Genomic DNA, 25,490 nt, shown 5'->3' with positions numbered 1-25,490 from the left:
TAAACTTCCTTTATCATGATAATAAATAGATTAATTTCTGGAGCATTGACTCAGAGACAAGAGAATGTAGCAGAGAACCTATATAAGAGATGTTCCTTGAAGTTCTGTATTAACTAGGATTTTCCATTAATACTATCATGCTATCGATGCAAGCCTAGGAAAGGGATGTAAGGGGTCCCCATGTACTCCTTTCTGGATGCTTTGGCTTAATATATTCTTACTTAGAATTTTAAAAGTTATAATATACAATATGAGGCTAACTTGGTGGAATCAAAGCAAAACACATTTATTTTTCTTATAAAAAATTTAAGACATTTATATGTTCATGTCCATATGTCCCTAATCTGTGAACTCCTTAATGTGTACTAGATCATATGAGAGGTATATTGGAGTCTTTTACAAACTCTCTGGAAGGCCTTGTTGAAAGTCACTTAATACTTCATGCCTGAGCATCTCAACCGTGAGATGAAAGGTTGAACCAGCCTATGATTCCTGAAACCTCTTCCAATGAGAACACTTGGGACATGCTCCTATTCTAGCAAAAGACAAACCTATGGAAAAGAGTTTTATGCTGAGAGTGATCAGACATCCTAATGTACAAGAGTCTTCTTCACTTACTCCATTAGCTCATCCTAGCCAAACAAGAAAAGTTTAGCCCCAAAACCGGTGAGTTTGGGGTAGGGAAAAATAAGAGTTCTTCTTGGTATATTCCATAATATTTCACCATTATATTGAAGTTTTCCTATTTGTTTTCAGTACATTTACTGGCAAAAATAAATACTCTTTTATGATTAATAAATGCAGAGCACCTTAACTTGCTTTCTGTCTCTTTGTTAAACCTGGATGTCTGGTCAAGTTAGAACGTATTAGTTATGCACTTTGGAATATCCCTGTTCTTCCTCATGTAACTTGTTTACTATAAAGCTGCATATATATTGGGTTTTAGAATCTAAAATTTCATCATCATTTTAATATTCAGTTAAATAAATTTTACTGATAATAATTGTTTTGTATTTTAACCTCAATATGATTTTCAGAAGTTTGAGAAAAATGGAACAGTTTTTGTGTAACCCTGAGAGATTAATCCCTCTAAAACACAGAGATAGTTATATCCCTTATTGACCATTGATAGATGCAAATTTCTAAGAAACATTCTAACATCTTCTCCAACATTTTCCCCCTACCTCTTTGAGTCTCATCTTTGACACCTTTCCCATAAAATAATTTTAGCTTTTTAAATTGAGTGGTTGATCTCTATGTTAAAATGCAATGAATGTTTTCCTGAAAACAAACACCAAGCAATACCAGAAAATCTATAGGAATTAATCTTATGGGAACCAGGGCTTATGGGAAAATTGTATTGGGGTAGATCTCTTAAAACTTATGCAACTACATAATCAGGCAGTCACAAAGACAATAACAATGCTCTTCAAAATATTTACACACTCAGATACAGACATTAAAAGTTAAAAATATGGAATTATTTCAGTAAATAAAACTTCACCTTAAAAGGAGAAAATGAAGCTAGTTTAACAACAAATGGAATCCGAAGGGTAGGATCCCTACGTGCTGACTGACAGAGATGTGACAAAAACTCCCAAGGACAGAGGAGACCTGGGAAGTTGGCACTTCCAAGATAGAGGACGTGGCTGAAGCAAGTGGAGGACAATTACACTGGTGAAGTGGCACTGTGTGTGGGCTGCATTTGGACAGAGAGCTCTGGAGCTGGGTGTGTTCAGCTTGCTGGTTTACTTTGCATTCCACTACCTTACTTGGAGGTGGAACTCATTAGTACACTTGGATGGACTTATCAGAGTCCTTCTCCCATTTGCCAACCCTGTATGAGAATATTTTGCACTTTTTCTTTCCTGCACACATTTCTGGCTGTCTGGTCTCCCTACACTGGTTCTTTGGTCTCTAACACTTAAACGCTGTCCATATTCCACCTGCTATTTATTTCCATTGAACTCTAACTCAATGTCAAGGCTCATCTCAGATGTCACCTCTACAAAGCAGAGCTTGATGTCCTAAATTCAACGTGAATAATCATGGTATCCTCTTTACCTTTTAAAAGGGATTTTAAAGTATGTTTTGCACTTCAACTATTTTAGTGTCTGTCTTGTTCTCACATCCTTGTAATAAATTTCTTTATGCCTGGGATTGGATTGGACTAATTGTAGTATCAGGAAGTTGTAAGCATAAACCTCAGTCACCTACAAAACACTCTATGAATATACAGGAATGCTACTGCAATTATATTAACTAGAGTAATATGCTATACATTGGAAGTACAACATCTTTGCAGAATTGATATTATAGCCTTGCATGATATGCACTGCTGACTGAACTTTATCTTTTAGATATTTTACTGGTAATAGGCATTTGAACATCTTACCTAAAATGTACCAAGGAAATCATTAGGGAAAACTGGTAGTTATTTATGAGAGTGGAATATTAATGTGGACCTCATGGTTTTTGTTGTATTTTAAGGATTTTACAGACAACCTTCCATAGTAGATTTTATAGATTACTGATGAAACCATCTTCAGTGGGTCAGATTTTCAAAACTGCCCTTAATGCCATGTTGATAAGCACATAAGCCAAAAGAGTATTGGGAGTTAATTATATCCCTTATTGACCACTGGATAAATGCAAATTTCTAAACACACATTCTAGTTATAGCAGAGCTACATTCTTTTATGAATCTCTAGAAATGTTGAGAAGGAAGTGTGAAGTGTATTCTGCTACTTTAATGGGGGATTTGGGTTTTGAAAGTGTATTTGCAACTTTAATTGGAATTTAAAAGTTCAAAATTATTATGTTTGAATTGCTATGTGTGACACATTAAGCTTCTAGGTATTTAATTTGTATTTCATAGCTTTAATTCAATATACTTAAACTTATTTTAGGCTTAAGTAATTAGGGAGCTCAATTTTTACGCTGAGAAATCTAGCTAGTTATTTTATATTCTCCATTCAGTTATATATAAAATATATTCTCTATGCATGCTTTGTATGCTTCTCAATGGTTTCAAGTGCTCATCTCTTATAACTGATAAGAGATGTCTGTTGTTGCCCTTCATGGGTCCTTGTTCTTATTCTCTTCAGCAGGCTGTTAGAGTCCCACGGTTTTCACTAGAAGCCCTTGCAGGACCTTATGTGCCAGTAAGAAAAGTTCTGTAGAAAATAAAACCTGAACTTGGGTTCTGAGTGCATGCTTAATCAGTTTGGGGAGTACTCTCTTTATGAAATAATAATTATCACTACACAGTATCCACACATACAGAAACCCCTAGACGGGAAGGGTCACAGAAGTAGCAAGAGATAGTTCTCTTAATTGACTGTGGTTGAAATGTCTTACCTCTGTAAGTTTTATGAAAACTTATGACCATCTCAAAGCACTGCTATGGCACTCCCAGGCCCCGGGGAAGTGCCTGCATGAATGCAGGCAGGGTACTGACATTTTGTTAGTTTCCTGGTAAATCCACCTCTGAACATCGTCGTTTCAAAATAGCTCCATGTCATCCACAAGACGATAGAATATTGCACCATGAAATAAAAACATTTGTGAAACACAGGACAGATCTCAGGAGATTTTTCATCTCAACTAACCTTACAGTGCATCCTTTGCAGTCACCTTCTATTTCTCGGAAATTCCATAAACCTATAGGTTTGTTGTCAAAGAATGTTTCTCCCATACAGCCCGTGAATGTAATCACACGTACAGCATCAGCTTTCTGCAGAAAGACAGTGTCTTTATTATAATATAGAATTTCACAAATAATCTGGAGGTATCTGTGAGCATTACTACCAGCAGGAGCCAGACAAGTTATTATTTCTTCTGATACTCTTGGTTATATATATATATATATTCCTCTTTTAACTATATTAGATCATCATAGCTTCTCTAAATGGGTCAATGAAAGGAGAAAAGTTCAAATATGTCATCAATGTATCCTGGTTACTTCTGTTATATTACTTTGTCCCCATTAGTAAATGCAATTGTCCCTTGATATCTTCCAGAGGATCTCTCTGAAGCTTTATCTTTCTTATACGAATGGGATAATGTCGGTGCAAAACCTACACACAATCCCCACATGTACTTTAAATCTTCTTTAGATTACTTATAAAACCTAAAATAACATCAATGCTATGTACATAGTTGTTATACTGCATTGTTTAGGGAATAATGACAAGAAAAATATATGCATGTGTTCAGTACAGTGCAATTTTAGTTTTTGAATGGTTTCAAGCTTTAGTTGAATCTAAAAATGGAGAACCCATGGATATCAAGGTCAGACTGTATACACTTCCAAGTGTCTAACTTCGGGCCAGCTGCTAACCTTCTCCATGACTTATCCTTTGGTCTACAACATGGGGTTGCTGTGGGGATTAAATTAGACAGTGTGTTTATGGTCAGCTCAGCACCTGTCACACAGAAGTTTTAGTGTTAGTGCACCAGTGGCACCGTCTCTGGGCAAATCTGGGGCACACATACACTAACAGGGTGTCTGTCTTGGGGCCATGGGAAAGGATCCACACTGAGGATACAAGGGAGCACGGAAGTGTACACACAAATGGCACTCTGATAGCACTGCGCTAAACTTTTCATTTCAAATTACAGCACAGCAAATCTTCCATGCAGCAGAATGAAGAAAACCAAAGCAACTTTGAAAGAAAGGACCAGGTAGATGTTGTTTGCTGGGACTCTACAAATATCTGTTGAATGCCCATTCAGAGAAGCCTGATCTATACAGTTGTCACAAAAGATAAAGTCACCCAGTCCATTCTAGAGATTCTCGTAATTTAACTCAAATAACTGATTGTTTTAGCCTTGGCAGATTACAGATAAATAGCACATTCTGCTACTTATAACTTTAAAAACTCTCTGTAAAAGCTAATCTACATTTAGTTGAATCACCTGGAAAAATGGTAGATTGCCATGTTTGGGTTTTAGAACACACGTAAGAAGATGCACCCTGAATTGGTAAAAAGCTATAATTTCAGGTCAAACCTATCATGTGAACATTTTCCTACTGTGGTGTCCTTGTAACCAGAATGGCGGTGACAGTGTAGGCCAGCATGGTCCTTAGAAATCACCATCATCTGCTGGAGCCTCTTAATTTTCTAGACTGATTGTTTTTTTTTTTTGTTTTTTGTTTTTTTTTGTTTTTTTCTCCGGCATCAGGAACTGAACTCATGACCTCGCGCTTGCCAGGCAGACGCTTTTGCCGCTGAGCTAAATACCCAGCCCCTAGACTGATTGTTGATTATCCTATTTATGGATTCTCCTGGGTTTTCTGTGTCTTCTCAGATCCTGAAATGCTACCCTTGAGAAATTTCCCTGCTCGTTTAAATTTTCATCAGCACTTTCTTTTAGTTACTTGTTTGCATCTTTTCCTAAGAGCCTTGAAACTTTGAGCCACAGTGATTTTAAAAAGAACTTTCTACAGATCTCTTTTGTCTGTCTTCTTTTTATTTCTGAGACTGATATAAAGTTGTTTGCTGACAGTGACATTTGCATAATAGCTCCTGAAAGTACAATTGAGGGTGTAACTACCATGACTTATGGGTTTGTCATACATTTTACACACATCGTCTCATTACTCTTCATGGCTGTGAAGCATGGTCATTTAGAACGGGAGACTCCTATGTTTGGTAACCTGTGCCTAAACCCAAGCTCTGTCACTAAGTATTGTCTAACCTTGGTCAAGACATTTAAATTCTCTCTTCCTCACACTCCTTAACTATAAAATGGGAAGAATATTAGTATCTACTCTATGTTGGTCTGAATGTCTGTGTCCTGCTCAAATTTTTATGTTGAAATCTAAACTTCCAAGGTGATGGTATTAGGAGGTGGGACTGTTGAGAATTGGGAGGTGATTAGGTCATGTGGTTGGGTCCTCAATGGCTGAGGTTAGTGGCTTGTAAAAAAGGCCCCAAAGAACACATCCCCTCCTGTACCATGTGAAGGTGGAGCAATAGGGTTCCTTCCACATGGAACAGGATCCATTAGAGACCAAGACTGCTAGGACCTTGATCTCGGACTCCTCAGTCTCCCAAACTGTGAGAAATATATTTGTTGCTATATTATAAGCTCCCCAGCTCTCTCATATTTTTGTTATAGCAGCCCATATCAACTGAGATGTAACTGGATTTGATTTCAAAATATATGTGTTTTGTACCATCATGTGCTGACCCTATATTTATCTATTATGTACCATATGCAGTAATATGTAGTTTCATGAAGTGAGGATGATTTTAGTGTTGTGGAATCAGTTCCCACACTTTAGAGTCACATCTCATACACAAAGCAAGTAAAACATCCTCACTCCTTATGAAGATCAAGTTCTCATATTTTGGGGTCACCTGGGCTTTTCACATTTTCTAACTAATCTTGTCCCAGGGTGATTCTGACAAGTCCAGGATTATCTATTATATTTGCTTGTACTCTTGCATCTGACCCACAGGTCACTTTGCAATGTCTAATTCCATTTAATCAACATAAGCTTCTTTAGAATGCAGACGCTTTGCTATTTGAAATGCACAAGGACCTGTCATGAAGCAATTATGAATATTAAGTGCACTGCTCTATAAGAATGAGGAAAGAGCAACTGGAAAACTTTTAAAACCAGATCATGCTTTGAAAGCTTATGCCTTCTGTGATATTTCCCATGGTATTCATAAATCTTTTAATTAGATGTGAGTATGGACTTTATAACACTTCATATCTATAAATCATGCATTGATTCAGAAAATGAGGCATACTTAAAAAACACTTTACTATTGAGGCCATGAAAACAAGATTATAAAAAAAAATAGGTGCCACAGAATAGGGCGAGACAATAACTACTTAAGTAAATATGCATAAGCCTAGGAAGAGACATTTCAAGAGTGAATCTCCACAATCTGAAGAGAAAAACTGTTTTTTAAAATACATTCATGTTTTCATAAAAAATGAGTTAAGTAAAACTTGGCTAAGTTATTGCAGAGCTGATTCATGCTTTTTGTCCAAATAATCAGGCCAGGTGTTGTCTATTGTGATGAAATCAAAGAGGTGGGGGAGAGCGCCCTACCTTTAATTTTCCTGTCAAGCCTCCGACAAACAGCATTGCATTTGCGTCCACATCTAGAATGGTGTAGCCCGGGGGAGACACGGAGTGGTAACTACTGGGCATAATACTGGCTTTTGGTCCATCCAGGGCTCTCACCGAAATGGATCCATTTCTGCCCGTTCTTCAAGGGTGCAAGTGGAAATGAAGAGGAAGAGAACACAGAAAATGAAATATGTGTCCTATTTCTGTCCACTTGAGGTTGAAAAGATACACAATATATAGAGAGCTGCTCGGGAACATTTTAGAGATAACTGAGTGATTAGCTTTGAACATTCCAGATTCATTAAATCTCCCATCAGTACTCACAGTCTGATCATTGCTAGATATTTATGGTCAGATTCAGCCAAGACTAGTGCATAACATGCTCTGATTCTGTGCTTCCACTGATAGGATGTGAGATGACACAACAGCTATTAGCTGATGGAAGTGCTATCCTATAGCTCAAGTGGAAAGCCACACTGCTTAGTATAATAATTTACTGTTTTCCAACACATACAATTTAAATGCATTTATATGACCTCATTTTGTATTTTGGCTAATTTAATTCAGCAAGTGAACCTCCACTGAGCCACTCTTTTGCAGTATAAGCTGCATAATCTCCTAAAATTCCTTAGAACATCTTGGATCCAAATTTGCGGAAGCAGTCTTCTTGGAATGGTACATTTTTTATTGTTTGGCACATCATCTTAATGGATATAGTATGTTATCTCGTCTTCAGAGTTGTGTATACAAGTTGTATAGAAGTGCAGTTTTAAATTCAATTAACAGAACTTTGAAAGCTATTATCATTTCATTTCATTTTCTTTTTCAAGTGATTGATTTCCACGAGCTGTTAAATATGAAAATCTGGTCTCTCTTCTGAGACAAGCAGTCATAACAAAGCTTGAGTGTCATATTTTGTTCCCTGCTGTCTCACTTTGGCAATCTCTTTATCTTTGAGGGGGCAGTGTTAAGTGAAATACATGGAAACAAAAGAATGATTTTGTCAACTAACATTCTTCTTTAACAAAATGGATCTCTTCTGATAGAATAAGTCTACCTTATGAGAATAAATGTCTTCAAACCCAGTACAACACTGAAGCCCCCAACACCTCCACCTATTTGAGCATATCATTTCCCTCTTACACACACACACACACACACACACACACACACTTTTGCTGAATACCTTAATAAAACTATTGCTTTGTGCTAAATTGTCTTTCCTTTTTCTGGTAAAAAATTTAAACATGTACAAACAGAATCCAACTCTATGGACCCTTATCCTTTTTTTTTTTTTTCACCGGTACCGGGAACTGAACTCACGACCTTGCGCTTGCCAGTCAGGCGCTTTGCCGCTGAGCTAAATCCCCAGCCCCTGGACCCTTATCCTGATTCCATAATTATCAGTTCTTCAACTGTTCTTTCATCTCTGATTGGCCTCATCTCTAGCCTGAGGCCATTAGCTGTACACTGTTCTCTTCTCTGGACTTACTAGGGAGTTGAGAACTGGAAAAAGAAGAGAAAAGGAGGAAAGCGCTGCAGACAGGAATGGTTGTATAAGTGATCTACATCCTGCCAGAAATTGATGGTTGGTTTAAAGCTTCCAATAGAATTACTGATCCAATTCCATATTACTTTCTGCTTTAGTTACTACCATGAAGTAGTATGAACCTAACATATTACACATGGATGCTGAAGTTTTGACACTGCATGTGCTTGTAGGCATGGTTGTCATGTAGATTAGGAGAGGGATTGTGTACAGTGAGCTGAGCAAAAATGGCAGTTGTTATAGCCTGAACTCTGTTGAATAAGAATGTCACTGCTTTTTATTTTTTCAAGGGAGATAAGATGAAAACAGCTAAACTATCAAATTCCTACCAAATAGCACATAAAGGGTTCAGAAATGGACAGCTTTGGTGGATACCTTGAAGGTATGTAAATACCTACGAGGGATGACAGATATACAAATCCCCACACATTTATACATCTACATTTAATATATAAAATTCACATACATGTGTATGCGTTCATATATAGCTGCCTTATTGAAGTGGAGTTGGAAGTTTGCTCATAACCTGAGAAATGACCTCAAAGTTGCCATTCAATTATCTTAATCTTTATTGAGTATTTACCTTGATGCTTCAATACGGTACCAATAGGTGTCATCAATAGTCAAATCTGGATACTCTACCCGGCCAACTCCAGATCCAACATCCCATAGGAAACTTACTTTGCCTTTCCGCATCTCTATAGCCAGAAAGTCAGTCTGGTGCAAAGAAACATAAAAACAGTGGTTATCAGGTACAAAATTCTCTGAAGGAGGTGAAAGGAAAGGATAGCAGGATACACTTCAACAGTTGCCATTTATAGACATGTAAAAAACGGAATTCAGAATTCATTATTATTTTCAACAAGGACCCTGAGTTTTAGGGTATAGCTACAATATTTTAACCCAAAGGGATCCAGAGCTCCTCAAACAAATGGAACATATGAACTTATGCCAGGATTGGTCTGTTAAAAAGTCATTCACATGGAAGATCCACACCTGGGCAAAGTCAAATGGTTCAAGCAGAAAGAGGTAGAACTTTGTGGGTGAGGTTTTAGAAATAAGACTCAGTCGAATTTGAGGAGAAATTTAATATGACTTAGAAAAGTTTTCATCCACAATAAATTAGTATATGATTTGCTATTTTCATTTCATTAACATGAAAGCTCCTTGTAATGTTCTGTTGGAAAAGTTTTTAGAAGGCTTTATTCTTATTAGTCTTTCTTTTTAAACAGATAGATCTAAAAACATGATCTGAAGTAAATGTTAGTATACTGACAAATGAAAGCAAAGTGTCTGAATACTGCAGAGAATTTTCTTCCTGTTTGACACTTCAGAACTTTGTAAGATTCTAAGGTTTTCAAGTATAAAAGGCAGTTTGGAGACCATGTTACGGAGTCCATCCATTTCTCAATGCCAGTGTTATCATCTGACTCCACATGTATACAGTAATCTACAGAAAAGCTGGATATTAAACTTACAAATTTGGCACTCCCAAGGTAAAAAAGGAGGTTGTCAGCAACAGCTGTCTTGACGTTGATAATAATATTATTGTAGCTTCCTTTCTTGATTTCTGGCTTGTATGTTCGAATGCAGTCACCTCCCGAAGAGACAGATACTTTGATCTTTAAGAAAAACAAGGTGCAAAGATCTAAGACTGAATCTCTCAGAAAGGCTGAAGTAGCTCCGAAACACCCATAAAGCTATCATCATTTTTTCTTTGAAGTTAGTTTGTAATCACCAAACAGTGTCATTAAATACCCATATGCAGATCCCATTACACTCATTAAGGAAGGTGTAGAAGAGTGGCTCCCCACAAGAACTTTGACAATGAACTGTTGTTCAAAGTTCTGTTTTCTTACCATGCTGCTATCCTTTGAATCATGCAACTAGCAACTTCGTACCCTTCTCCTTTCAGAACTTAGGCACATTTTTCCAAATGAGATTTTACAAGAAGTGAATGGGAATGATCTTTGTTAAGGTTGCTTAATGAAACTTTGCAATTCAAATTTTAGTAATTTTGGTATCATTTAAAGTAGGGGATAAATGTAGGGAAGCCATTTTTCTTTCAGTTTTCAAGAGGAAATTACTGGCTCTCCCATTCTCTTAGAGCTGAAATATGCCAAGTAGATTTTGTTCTACACGGTCTAACAATAAGAATACTAATCACTCCTCTCAGAACATACATTTCAGAATAAATTATACTTTTTTATTAAGTTTCCAGGAAATAAGATAGAAATAATTTCCATTGGTTATCACTACTAATACATGTAAAAGTTCCTTTTTCGTTTGAACAGTACTTTAAAAATTACTATAAATTGCTAAGAAAGAGAGTCCTGTGTGAATCAAATGATGCCGTTCCTTCTAGCTTTAGCTTACACTGAAGAAGTCTTCCTACAATCACAAATTACACTATTGGATTTAATTTCCTTTAGGTGAGGTACAGAATTGCAGAAAAGGGCACTTGCAGGACAGCAATGTAGTTCTCTGGACTCAGAGAGAAGTTGTTACTTTGCTGACTGGTGGTACCCAAAGTAGGAAGCAGAGAGAGAAAACGCATAATCTCTTCTCCCCCTGGTTCCAATGCCTAGCTTCCAGAAGAATGTTGGTCCCCACACACAGTAAATTTATGTTTTCCCATTTCTTCTGATGTTTTATGTTGCTCATTTAGTTTGCACATTTGGAGGACAAGCAATTAGCATTATTGTTATCCCATAAAAGGCCTCTGCAAAGTCCAAGCAAGATAGCCTAGGATACCAACCCAGTCTCCATACTATGATGACACAAGGGGGTGTCTCAGAGAATTTCCTTAGGCTGTGAATGTATGGAGCACGGTGGGTTCTCACCACCTCCGGAGAAGGTGATGAGGGTGAAGGAAATTCTGAGGAGGTGCTAGGCATAAACTGATTGGATTCAAAAGGAAGAGGTAAGGAGGAATGTGGGGTGCCTACAGCCAGGTAAATGCATATACATTTGGAACCTCTGGAAATACAGCAGATCTGTGCAGCTCCTATGGATCCATGTAGTTCACATATTTGGGTGTTGTTGTCTGGCCTGAACTGCTGATCTAATTGCATCTCTATACAGAGGAAACTGTTTTGGAAAGAAATAGGAAGGGGCTATTATCCAAGAAGAAGGTCATCCCTCAGGCCCTGTGTGTGGTGACCCAGAGCTGGAATGACATAAGAGCCTACTTCCTTTTATTTATTTATTTATGTATGTATGTATGTATGTATGTATGTATGTATGTTTGGTACCGGGGATTGAACTCAGGACCTTGTGCTTGGCAGGCAGGCGCTTGTGCCGCGGAGCTATGTCCCTTGTCCAAGAACCTGCTTCTGAGGTTCTGAGGTTTCCTGTCCTTGTCCTCTCCCTCAGGGTTAGCCCTGCCTCCTGACTGAGGAATCCAGGACTGAGGAGGGGGTGGTCCCTGGACCCAGAGTGTTTGCCCTGTGTTCTAGGGAGGTTGCCTTCCTGGTAGTGTGGTTTTCAGTGAGGAAGTTGATTTTTTGCTACACGAATGATGGAAATTTCCTTCCATATATGGAGCTGAAAGTAGGCGAATCAAAAAGAATTACAGAAAACCTTAGGCAGGAAATATACGATTTTTACTCTGGATGTAATAGCACAGAAGATGTGCAATGGAAATTGATAATGCATGCTATTTGATAGAATATCAGTGGCTCAAAGAATCATTCAAGGGCTGTGAAATTCAAAGGATAAAGTAACAAAAGCAAACGACCATAGAGGAAAGGGCAGGTAGGGAGAACGTAGTCTTCACCTATTTTTAACGTTCAGAAACTGTGTAAGAGACAGTGAGTTTTTAGGGACTTGCAGCAAGTGATCCAAAACCATTACGACTGAAAACCTAGGTGCTGAGCAAGGTTAACACCTGAGGCAGGGCACAGGTGCCTCTGCTATCATAAGAGAAGCAAAGAGAACAAGAAATCAAGATCTGACTGCGATTCATGAACAGAACTACATAATAGGCTGACCCACCATGGCGAGACATATCTGAAACCATAGTGGGGCCCCATTAACAGTCAAAGTAGCTTGTTTTACCTTCACTTCCTAAATGCTTCATAGGAATGGCCGCTGGACCCTGTTGTGGCAGGTTTAGTCACAAACAAGTCATGTTTATTTAAAGAACACAATTGAACAGCACTCTAGAGAAGGAATGACTGGGTATGTGTGGGATGTGTGACTGCTTAGTCTCAGGATGAGTTTCAGACCTTGGTGTCAGAGCCCAGCCGAACGCTAGCAGATGACGTGATTTTGCATTGGAAAGGGGGTTGTCACACCGTAGAACAGAACACCAGCGCTGAAACTTGGGGAACGATGAAGCTAGTCTCGAGAATTCAGTCTAACAAAGTAGCTCTTTTAAAGCCAAGCAGATTTAATGCTACTAGGATTTACAATTAATCTACTTATGGTGCATTTTGCACATTTACAATTTTAGTCCCCTGAACAAAATGACATTGCCATATCCACTATGCCAGCAGTTAATCTTATAAAGACAATCTACTGCTCAATTCTTATGTACACAGGTAAAAAAAACCCTCTGTAGTTCTGTTTTCTGGTTTCGAATATAATCTCAGCACCTAAAAATGTGCAAGCAGCCCATTCTGTCGGCAATCAATTTGTAATTACTGATCTCTCCTCATAAATACTTTGTATTTTGATTCACAATTATAGATATGTCTTTTGAGCAATTTAAAACAGGTAAATCAAAATAAAATATCTGAGGATTTATTTAGGAAAGATCTTTAGGGCATATCCCTCTTACAAAAGGGGAGACATTTCTAAATGCAAACATCCTTTGTCTCTATCAGTTATTGTATTTCTAAGACAGCCCTTTAATGAGATTTCTAAAACAAATCACTAAGCATTTGATATTTCTAAGACATTTCTGACATAACATTATCCATCATATAATCATCATGAACTCAATTAATTATTACTGAGTAACCCATTTTATCTATTCGATTTTCATTGCAATTTTTGTGCAGTAACTAGGACACTCATTTTTTAAAAAGTATCAGCTACTCAATTTGAGAACCAAGAAGCCCAAAGAAAGCTACTTTAAAATAAATGTCTCTAATTTTTTACTTAAGAAATCTTTCTCAATTTTAATATCAAATATATGTTAGGGTCATAGCCAGACACTCAAGCCAAGTTGAAATTCTATGACATGTCAGAAAATAAAATCTTCAGCTGATACAAAAGTCATTTAAAAATTCCTGCTTGCATATTCCTAATATCTAACAAAAATAAAGCATTTTGTTGTAACTTCTGCTCACAAAGCAAATTAAAATTTCCTTGAAAGTATTATTTTATACCTTTTTTACATGTACTTTCTATTCTGAGACAGGTACATAATGTACTTACACATCACAAGGTTTTCTTTTTTATGAGGAAGGAGGAAAGTATTCAGAAGTGATGAATATTTGGGTAAATTTTTAGATTTCTTACATTGAAGAAATAATAAAAATGTCTAGATATCTCTCTTTTATTTGGTAATTAAATCAGAAACTGTGGCTAAATGTGTGATTCATAAAAGAAGATTTATTGTTACTTTTTCTTCAAAGATATCACTGTTAAAATGCTTATCTAAGTCATATGTCCAGTGCTTCCTTTTTGCTGCAGTTAGGGGCTCTTTCTAACCTTTCTCACATGCTGCAGACTCCTTCTAAATTGATATTCAAGAAGCACAGGTCTGAAATACTCTGATTAAAGTGTTCATGCTCAGACACTTTCACCAATGGGGTCCATCCCATATACAATTATTGCTAAGCAATGGATGGTGCTTAATTTATCACTTAAGCTCAGATAAAACCTGGCTTCCTTTGACATTTTCAATTTAATGTTTGCTTTTCTCAATACCTCATGACAAAAAAGTGGCCTTTCACAAACTGATTCTATGACTTCACTGTCTGCCTTTGTTCAAGCCATTCTTGGTCTCACAGTGCCCTCCCCTGTCCTCCATCCCTGCTCCTCACTACCCACTTCAAGGCCTTGCTCCAATTCTCCCCTTTGGGTTGGTTCTCCTCTGTCCCACTAGAAGTGATCTTTCATTTTAGAGCACTTCCTTCAGCCCATGCAATTGGTCAGTATTTCCGTATTATCTTAGAGTTGCTTGCATACATGTCTTATTTCCTCTACGACATGAAAAACTTTAGTCTATTTGAACACTAGAAAAATATACCAGGATTCCCAAGGACAGTAGCAAAATTTACCAGGATTCCCAATTTTAATACAACAAGGGTGATTAGTAGTCTCTTGAAATGCCATTTGTGATTTATAAAAAAAAAAAAAAAAATTCTTTCTTCCATCTGCAAGTAGCCTTAAGATGAAGGAAAAAAAGAATTTGAGATCATTCATTCAACAGGGTACACCACTATATACATGTGGGACATTCCCTCTAGAAATAATATTAACAGTTATGATCAGTTACTGATTGTGAAAACAAAAAAGGCTTACAGAATTGGCCTGCTTCCGGGCTTGATTTATCAGTTCTTTTATCTCAGAGATGTTTTTCTTTAGATTATCCTCGAGTTCCTTGATGGGTTTGAGTTTATCTAGAAGTCGATCAGCTTCTTTTTCTAGGTTCTTCACAGTGGTTTCTGCGTCTGTAACTGTCCAGGACATGTTTGTATGCACCCGCACACATACAGCACCCACAACACATACACAGACAGAAATTAGCACAGCAGTGTGTTTAACTCAGCAATTTCATCTTGCCCAGAGGATAAAGCAAGGCCATAGCGATTGAAGCAGAGTGTGAAATGTGAATATTTTAGTTGAGGCGCAAGCAGGCCAGAGGAGATGGTAGAGGAAGGCTTTCACTCTGTGATTAAGGTGAAAATTAGCATTGAAAGTAGAAGATATGACGAACTGAATTCAATGCTTAATTTCTAGCTGCAGCCAAAAAAGCTAACCTTTACAGAACAGAACTTTAGTCACCTAAGTAGGAAACTGGAAGTATCTTGAAAATGTCACCTAGTCTATCCCAGTCTGAACTGTATTTTAATTAAGGTTCTTGCACAAAATTGGTTTTCTTCTCTCACTGTCTTTCTTTACACATCTTACGGACAGAAGCTATCAAAATGTGGCTTGAAGAACATTTCTATGTTGAACAACCCTTAGACTGAAGGCCTATGTTGCACTTTCATTAAATCTTTCAAGCTACAGTTCAATTTCATTTTGAAGAATAGTTGATTGTCCTGGACTATATACGAGGTTAAATGATATTAAATCATGTTTTTGTAGGTTAATAAAACGTGGAATACTGGCAATTTCAAAAGTTTCAATCCTGAAAGAGTTGAAGGTTATCACTGATCCATGCATGTGCTTTTTGTGGGAGGGCAGACAACAATGGAAAACTACTCAACCGATCTCTGGAATGTTGGCGGTCTTATCCAACTACGTCACTGATTGTCTGATTAAATGTTTACTGTTCAACTTTCTGTCATTGTGACCCTGAGGAAAAAATGGACCTACTGAAGGTCCAAGATTCCCTGGCCTGTTAGATTATGACAGATCTGCTCTCTGGCTCAGGATGGAATCAAGAATTGAGTATATTTTTCCTGAAGTGCAGGTTATATAACATAAAGCCCTTGTTATATAATTTTTTAGATGACAGAACTAGAGTTAGCTCACTGCTTTGTAGCTTTGAAAGAAACCTTTTTCTCATTTGTTTGCTTCTTTTAAATCTCCATTGTTATTCTGATAGTCTACAAATTACTTCAAAATCGAGGAATATTGATTTGGATTTAGATTCATAAGAAAGAGAAAGAGTAGCTAAGCAAAGATTACTTAGGCACAGGTAAAAAGCAGGGCCTGCTAAGGCTCTCAAAAGCTTTTATATTAAATATTTCAAAAGGGAACATGGAGGTGTCCAGTCCTTCTCCGGTCCCTCCTAAGCCCTCTATCTTTGGAAGCAATTTGAGTAATATGGGACTTTCTTCTTAGAGGTGTGAAAAATAAGTCATGTTTGGTATTAAGTCTGATGCTTTCTTTTACAGTAGTTTTAGAAAACTTTCTCATTTTCTTCCCTAATTATTTACTGAGTATATTTCAAAATTACTTCTGAAAATTGATTTTGATAAGTTAGTACATTTCTAGATTATCTGGATCTTTTAGGATCTTAAATTCATTACCATAGAATCTTGTCATGCAGTCTTTCATGTGTTTAAATTTCCTCCCGTCTGCTGTTATATCTCCTTGAGAATTTAGCCTGTTACTTATTTTTCTTGCTTAAACCTGGCAATCATTTCACTTTTTAATTTATACTACTGAAGTTTTATCTCTTGGATTTATCAGTTCCGTTATTTTCTATCTTCTAATTGAGTAATTATTAATTTCTAAGAACTTTTTTGGTTAAGTCAGTTGTATCTTTCAGATATTTCACTAGTTTTTAATGGCACTATTAAAACTATATCAAATATATCCAAGTACTAAACTTATATAGAGGAACACCCCTTTACACATCTAACTTTCGAACAGCAACAGCGGAAAGAACCCCTGCGTGATGACTACAGCAGCACCAATCACAAGGCCATGCGAAGCTGAGCTTTTGGAATAGGCAGTGAATGTAGCGTACAAGTTACTTAACGACATATGAGTAAACGTATACGTACTGATCTCTGCACATAATTTCAAAAGGAAGTAAAACAAAAAGAAATTAGAAAATTCATGAGGAAATATTTTCTGTCAATATTACAAAATAGTGACTATCACAAAAATGCTACTTTTTTTACAACAGGTACAAATTAGAAATGTACCCCATTTTAAACAAACATTACTAAATAAAAGTACACAAAATATGTCACCTAGCAGGCTATTCTTCATATTGAATGAAATGTTCCAATAAAATAGAAAATTTAATTAATATTTGTAGATAATTATTTCTGTTACTGAGGATCAAGTAAAAAATGTTAGACATAGATTATTAAGAGGCCCTCACTGGTTGTGAGTCAATCTAAAATAGAATAAAATGATGTCTGAAATGACAAAATAAGTGAAATGGATAGCACTATCTACATAAAAAATGCATTTTCCCCTCACTTGGATTGGGAATGTTTTGATATGGCGTGTCTCAGAAGTTGCTCAGATGGCATCTTTGGAATTTGGAAGAAGATATATCTGGGTTTACATTAAAGTAAACCAAAGCCATTCATATGTCCTTTTTTTCCTTCCTGGGAGAACCGGGTGCTCTTCCTAGCTCTGAGTACGTATCAGAGGTCTGTGCATTTTCTTGCTCACAGAGGGGCTGGGGGCGTCCTCGCAGCCCACCGTCACAGTGGCACTAATGTCTGCAGTTACATCAACGAGGGCTTCTGTCTGTCATGTCCCACCCTTGGCATGCAAATAGAGGAGAGGGTGCTGCAGTCAGGCTCCCCTCCTGAGTCACACGGCATCTGGATTACATGTCACGTAATGTCAGTAACCGTGCTTGTGTCTTTCCACTGAACAACACTTTGATACAATATGGAAGTTGTACATGAAGAAGGTGTCTCTTGACAGTGAAAAGAACAAAAAAATCCAAGCAACTCCCTGGGGGAAACCATACACCAAAACAATGTCTCATCATTTGATAGGCAGAAAAAAAATACAGTAAAATAGCAATGTTTTTGGACTATATGACACCAACAATATGTCATCATATTAAATTCTTCCACATTTCTTAGTAAATTCTTATTAAATCAATGTAATTTGATATAGTAGGTAAGAGATGTGAAAGCAGTGTTTACAACTGTATACATTCTTTATTTTATTCCCTGGAAATGTTAAAGAGCTGGAATATAAATAATAAATTATCAAAATTTTCAAATGTTAATGCTTTCTAATTGATATTTTCATACTCTATTCTAACTGACCTGCTAATGGGTGTGTTCCTTACACTCTATGTCCCATGAAACTTGGCAATTTCTGAGCATACAGTTTACTGAGAACACTTATGGATTCAAAAGTGTTTGGCAACCTTATACCAAATATAATGCAGATACTGAGGATTCTTAATCTCCTCTCTGATGGACAAAATGTAGTTGAAAAGGCCTTGGGTGGAATTAGGGGACTCGGATTCTGACTGGGGAGTGGTAGGCAACTCAGTTCCAGTGTCTAAGGAAGGAAGGCAAGAGCAGACTACACCACTACCATCGTTTCCAGCTCCATCGTTTATGAGTCTAGGACACTTTTATGTTGTGAAGAAATAAGTGACCTCATCACAGTGACAAAGAAGAGCTTACTGTTCTTGGAAGGATCTTTTATTACCGCATTCGTTTCGGCCACACTGTCGGCTAGCTTATCATAATTTTTCTTCAGGCCATCAAGATTCCGGTGGAGATCTTTAATCTGGGCCAGTACATCTTTTGCTGTGTCATTGGCTTGTCTGGTTTTGTCCTTAACAGCTTGCAGTTTAGCTGCTGTGACTGTCAGCAGAAGAGGGCATGAGACACAAAACAAAGCGTTAGAGTTGGTGGTTTAATCTGTGCTTGTCACAGTGGGGCTGTGGCTGGCTGACCCCAGGGACACATTTACAGGTGGGAAAGGCTGAACTTTGTTTCATTCAGTTGTAGCAAATGAAGCAAATTTTTTAGCTAAATTAAATTTTCTCAGGGACCTTTGCTATGAATACCTGATGAGCTCTTAAAATAGCAAAGTGATTGTTCTGAATGTTCATTGTATAAGGGCATATTGTGATTTGTTGCTGAACATATTAAAGAGTGAAATTTATTTGCATGAGTTATATAGCTTCAACACAAGTAAGCTTAAGACTTAATCTGCATTTACTGGGGGGGCAGAGAATGTGTTTCAATTTTAGGGTAGAGAGACTTTTCCAGGAATGTGAGACTATGTGATTCATTTGCTCTCGGCATAGATTTTCTAGGTACGGTAAGTCCCTGACTTACAAACATTTGAGTAGTGAACTTTTACAGATACGAACAGACCTTGCATTAGGAACATTTGCAGATGCAAACAAAACATGGAAGTAGAGCTTACATCTCTACCTTATCATTTTAAGGTAGTTGTAAAAGTAAAAATAGTTTATTTAGAGTTGCATGGTACTATACCACCATTTTAAGGTAACCATAAAAGTAAAAATAGTTCATTTACAGGGTTTGTGTGTGTTGGTGTTTTATGTTTTACATTGTATATTTATTCCTAAGGTGTATAAAACTTTGTCTGACTTACAAATGAGTCATACTTATGAATCAGTCTGACTTATGAACATTGCCCTAGAATGGAATGTGTTCCTAAGTTGAGGACTTACTGTAGTCATTATCCAAGAGGTGGCATGAAAATCTAAAAAATTACTCAGTTGTTTTTTTTAAAAAAATTAAATTTCTATTAGTATATGTTTGCAGTATATAATGATTACATTGATTGTAAGTAATTAGAACACGTACCTAACCACATCTTCTTTCTCTCCCTCCCCCACAAACACCCCCCCTTCCAGTTAAACTGAACAAATACTACTTTAAACAACGGCCTTCTGTAGCCACTGTCCCATTTTTCTACCTGGAAAGTGGGGGTAATGATGCTACCCACCTCATGGGATTGGTATAACAATTGCATACATTTACACAAGCACACTAAGCAAGCACTCAACACATGCTTAGAACCCTTGTTACTGTATTATACTATTAAAATATAAAAATGATATTCCTAACAGAATATATACTTTTAGAAACTAGTGCCAAGCAAAAATTTGAAGAAGTTCTAATAGAAAGATAGTGTGGACCTGTTTCAACCATTAATGTTTTTGAAAGCTGGAATACCTAAGGAATTAGATTTTTCCAGGAGCTGTGTGGAATGGCAATAGGTTGTCACCTATTACTGTAGGTACTGCATTACGCTGTGACTTTGCAGTACTGCATCATGATGTCAGAGAGCAGTGTCTATATGGTTGTATCTTTTACATTAATAAATGAGTTGTTGGGCTGAAACTTGGAAGAGGATATAGTAAGATGTCTCTTCCTGCTTATAACATATCCCTTTGGATGACAGCTTAAGACAACAAAGGATAAGTAACATCAGAGTGTTAAATGTGGTTTAGTTTCTCATTCTCACAAAGAACAATTCATAAGTAAGAAAACTGATATCGAATTTTCTGTCAAGAATACAAGTATAATGTTAGAAAAATGGTAAAAGTTAAAAATGTTCTTAGAAAGTTCAGACGAGCTAACAGAAGGTGCAGGGTCCTGAATGCTTACCATTTGGAATGGCTGATAACTTCCCTAAAGTGTCATTCAAAGCTCGCAAGAGATCGGCATTTCTAGCCTCTGCATTTTCTAACCTGGTTGTCAAGTCATTCAGATGCTCCTCATTTTCTGTGAATAGAAAGCAAACAAACAAAAAGGATAAAAGCATTTTAGTCATCCGTGAGCTTATACTTTGATGTGGAATTTCAGGTTATTTTAACATAAAGGTAGTAAAAAGCGAGAAAATAATTCGTTTATTGTCATCTATAAATATTTCTGTTCATGGTATAAAATCCACGTGTGTGTGCCCACTTGACACTTCAATATGTCAATGACTATATATTTTTCTTGACCATCATTGTAGAAGAGCAGGAAAAAGAAAAGAAGACAGAGAGAGAATTCTGAACTTCTTGTGTTCTAGATCTGAGAGAGTACAGTAAATATTAATCATCCATCCATTTCATATTTGGTTTTATATGCAGGCCTATTAAGCCACTGTTACACTACACAAATAACCATGATTATATTACAGATGTAGCAATATAAGCAGATAATATTGCTTAAGGTGTGTGCTTTTAAATTTCAGGCCAGAGGCCCAATATTAAGGAAAAACAAAACATAAAATAGTCCAGCGAAGCATGGCTCTAAAACATCAATATGTCCATTTCAGTCACTATGATATCATTATTTTCAACTTTAGTCCCTCAAATATACTTTCAAAGTAACTGAATTTTCTACTCTGTCAATCACAATTCATCTTTCTTTTAATATTTCTGTTATTGTCACTCTGTACTGAAATAAAATCTTTGGATAGGTTTTCAAAGATACACTTTCTGAAACGAAGCCAGCCTGATTACAGCTGTGATGTCTATATGAGTTCCTTCAAAATAAGGAGCTGCACTTTTGACATTAATTTGGAAATCTTCATCAACTAAGGAAACAGAACAGTGCAAATTTCATTTTTAGCTCCTTGATTGGACTTTATTTTTTAAATAGTGAAGTCTTCAACTGCTCTGGCAAGGAAAATATTCATGGACAATGGAAAAAATCATTAATTTAAAGGGCATCAGTGGCCTAATACCATTTTCTGCATTCTGATAGCTAATACAGGCAGAACAATCATGCCAATTATTTCAAAAAGAGAATGACCTGAGGAATGTTTTCACTGCTGTTCTTCAGATTCTAAAGTAATAATTCTGACCTTCTGCTTTCTGCACTAGAAAATTATAATGTGAATATTTTGACCCTATTGTGATTTTTATGTTTCAGCCATTTGACTCAGATTTCTTTCTAGTTTATCCTTTCTTACATTGATCATTTATTTCTTAAGTAATTTTGGAAGTTCATGAACCAAGTCTAAACATTTTGTAACTCTGGTAATAGAATTAGGTAAATAAAAGTTGTGAACAGAGAAGAACTGCAGATTTTTAAATGGAAAGCAAAGGCAGAATAAAAGACAGTAGCATATAAGGAGACAGACCTCATATACATGGGAAGGGGAGATATGGGGTGGGAGCGGGGCAGGAGAGGAAGTGGTTTTAAGAGAAATGATGTGTTATGTACACGTACCAACTCCTCACAATGAAAATATCATTATGTACTACAAACATGTACTAAGAAAGAACTATAGCAAGGAAAATCCTAGAAAACTAAGTATTTCAAAGCTGGTTTTAAATGAAAAAAAAAAAAACAGAAACACTGCATATTGTCCAATTTGAATTGTAACATGACTGAAGAAGCAGAATTTTGTTAGGTAAAAAAGCCTAAACTAATTCTTTCCTCATCATTTTAGGAGAAGGAGAAGATGATCCAATTTACAATACTTAGCTTCACTTAATAGGATTTCTTCTCTTAATTTTTGCTGAAAAAGAAATACTCTCTGTCATTCAGTCTTCTCTTTAAAGGTCATACTCACCAAGCCTCAGAGGCTACACATACATTCTTCTTTGGAACTGGCTTTCTCTTTCTCATTCTCTCCTCATATAGTAAAAGACTAAAGTCCAAGAATGAGTTTGGAACAGACAGGACTTAGAGTGAGAGAGTGAATGAAGCAAAGAAGCAAGGATAGGCACTGAGCATGTTTGACAGCCTAATTTCCCTTTGTTGGGTGCTTACTATACCCCATGAGATAGTCCCATCCAGAATGAAAATCACGAGACAGAGTTGGAAGTCACTTCCACTAATCACAAGCATTTACTTGTGTTTACCATAATCCTGGCCTGGTACTAACTCTGAATAGCAGTTTAGTAAATTAAAACTGTGACAGTGAACTGTGCTCTGTAAGAGTTCAAAAAAATGTTACACAATATTTATTTGATCATTAATCATTTCTTCTCTAAAAATGCTAGTCATTAAAAAGTAATGTGTTGCAGTGAATGATTATAGGATTTAGAATTGGAAGACGGAGTTTCAAATGTCATCTTCATCCCTTTTATCTGTTTAAAATGAAAATAACATCTTCCTTGCCATGACTGACCTAAGAAACAAATTGAGGGTGTATGGGAAAGTGCTGGATTTGCCATAGGTAGTTAGTAAAAAGCTACATATTCACATTGGTTTGATTATTGCCCTGGGGTATGTTAACACTTTTTAATGGTATTTATGATTTTTTTCTTCTTAATTTAAACTGCTTGATCCAGAACCTGTTTATTTCTCTTTTATACTTCCTAAGTGCATGTATGAGTATACATATATATGTATATAAATACATACATCTGTAAATCCATTTATATACATATACATACCTTGATATACATATATGCATATACACACATATATATATACGCATATATGTATATTCCAATTTTCAACTAAGTATCAGGCTGCTTTTTCATGGATTTTAATGGAAATGTTCAAATTCCATCTAGTTAAGTTCCTCAAATGCAATTTTTATATTTTATTCATATTAAAGGGGTATAAATATTCCAAGAGAATCTCCCAGCCATAAGGATAAAATTCATAGAACTGCTATTCATTCTGAAGGGATCTGGTTCAATGGAGTCTATGCTAAATTGGTCAATATTTAATACTGGCAATGAACGTTTCCACTTTCATTTTTGCCTACTTGTAAACATTCATGATCACTTTGGTTTTTCTTCTTTTCTAAATACAAGAAAATCCTCTTGGCAAGATTTCCTCGTAGAAAAAAACTGGTCAGCCCATAAAACGTTTATTTCACATAGTGCTGCTCCATCTTGTGTTCCACAGACTCTGTCTGAATGAGGTTAGGCTTGGCTGAGTCTACCTCACGTTCTGAAAGAAAAAGCCTGGGATAGGTCTGAGATCAGTAGGAGGTAGTGTAGAAACCTTGAATTTGACTTTCTGGTAGTGATTCCTCAGACTCTTGAGTATTCACCCCCTCATTCTTTTATCCAACTTTTGTCAGAAGCATGAATGTTAACATGTCACCTTCTGCAATATGTAGTAATCTAGAGTTTTGTCCAGCAGTGGTTAAATACATAATCTTTAAAGTCAGAAAACCTTGTGCAAAAACGTGACTCCATTGTATATCTGCTGTGGGTTGTGAAGTCATTTGTTTAACTTTTCTATATCAAACTGTTCTCATCCTAGAAAAAAAAAGGTAATGACCAAATGCTGAACTTGACATGGGGATATGCTGAGTAAAAATATACAGTATCTTACACAAATTATTTAGCATTCCCTTCCTCCTATGTGGGGCAGAATTTATGGGATTCTCTCCATGAAAATCTAGATTTGTTTCAGTTACCGTTCAGTAATTGCAGCGTCAGAGCCAAGGTGACTTGCTAACTCCAGGAGAAGTTTGTTTTTATTTTTAAATTGTTTTTTAATTAATTCATTTTAAAAATAAGGGAAGGAAAACATATTAACAAACAGACATCCGTTTACAAAATAGCATAAGAACAATACAAACAATACAGAGTTACAGACAAAGTGGTAGGAAATTAATAATAGTTGTTGTATTACGTATTGATATCTTCAAAGTTATTTCTTAGGAAAACAAATACAGACATGCAAAATTGACCAAACAAGTAATTGTTAACTGTTCCTTTCAGTAAAACAATAGAAGACAGTAGCACAACTAAGTTCAGCTATCCTGTATATACATGCATACATAATTGCCCCTTCTTTCCCTTCTCTTTTCCCACATCCCAGGTGTCCTTTACTTTTGAGCATTTTCCTTTTGTTTCACAATGTCTATCATACCTCCTACTTTTTATTCACTCTTTCAAGTTCTTACACTGGAGAGACAATACATTGCTTACAAATGCAGGTCTGATTTATTTCACTTACGAGTATGGGCTCTAGTTGTAATCATCTACCTATAAAAGCCTTGAGTTTATCTTTCTTTATAGCTGAATAATATTCCATTATATAAATGTACCACAATATTTTTATCCAGTCCTTGGTGGATGAACATTTGGGTTGCTTCCACATTTTAGCAATTACAAATTGTGCTGCTAGGAACATGGGTGCACATGTATCACTGTTATATGATATTTTCAGATCTTCTGGGAAAATACCCAGAAGGGGAATAGCTAGGTTGAGTTGGACTTCTAGCCCTAGTTTGCTGAGGAATCTCCAAACTGATTTCCACAGTGGTTTCACCAGTCTGCATTCCCACCAGCAGTGGAGAAGTATTCCAATTTCTCCACAGCCTCGCCAG

The 25,490-nt window shown here is 36.5% G+C and overlaps 1 protein-coding gene across 4 annotated transcripts in view; it reads right to left on the bottom strand.

Annotated features, from left to right (window-relative positions):
* The window catches only part of Lama2 (laminin, alpha 2), a 570,325-nt gene that overhangs the window by 49,328 nt on the left and 495,507 nt on the right, over window positions 1-25,490 (bottom strand). For all 4 annotated transcript variants that reach the window (XM_005389182.2, XM_005389183.2, XM_005389185.2 and 1 more), the window contains 8 exons: window positions 20,858-20,974; window positions 18,890-19,072; window positions 17,282-17,287; window positions 15,123-15,277; window positions 10,124-10,267; window positions 9,229-9,362; window positions 7,076-7,235; window positions 3,612-3,736 (listed from right to left, as the gene is read on the bottom strand). In XM_005389182.2, the coding sequence (XP_005389239.1) occupies window positions 3,612-3,736; window positions 7,076-7,235; window positions 9,229-9,362; window positions 10,124-10,267; window positions 15,123-15,277; window positions 17,282-17,287; window positions 18,890-19,072; window positions 20,858-20,974 (1,024 nt within the window). The remainder of the gene's footprint in view (window positions 1-3,611; window positions 3,737-7,075; window positions 7,236-9,228; window positions 9,363-10,123; window positions 10,268-15,122; window positions 15,278-17,281; window positions 17,288-18,889; window positions 19,073-20,857; window positions 20,975-25,490) is intronic.

Source organism: Chinchilla lanigera, unplaced genomic scaffold (genome assembly GCF_000276665.1).
Source record: "Chinchilla lanigera isolate Chin_1 unplaced genomic scaffold, ChiLan1.0 scaffold00035, whole genome shotgun sequence".
Taxonomy (NCBI): domain Eukaryota; kingdom Metazoa; phylum Chordata; class Mammalia; order Rodentia; family Chinchillidae; genus Chinchilla; species Chinchilla lanigera.
The sequence above is the reverse complement of the archived record's forward strand: the minus strand, read 5'-3'. Positions and strand labels throughout refer to the sequence as shown.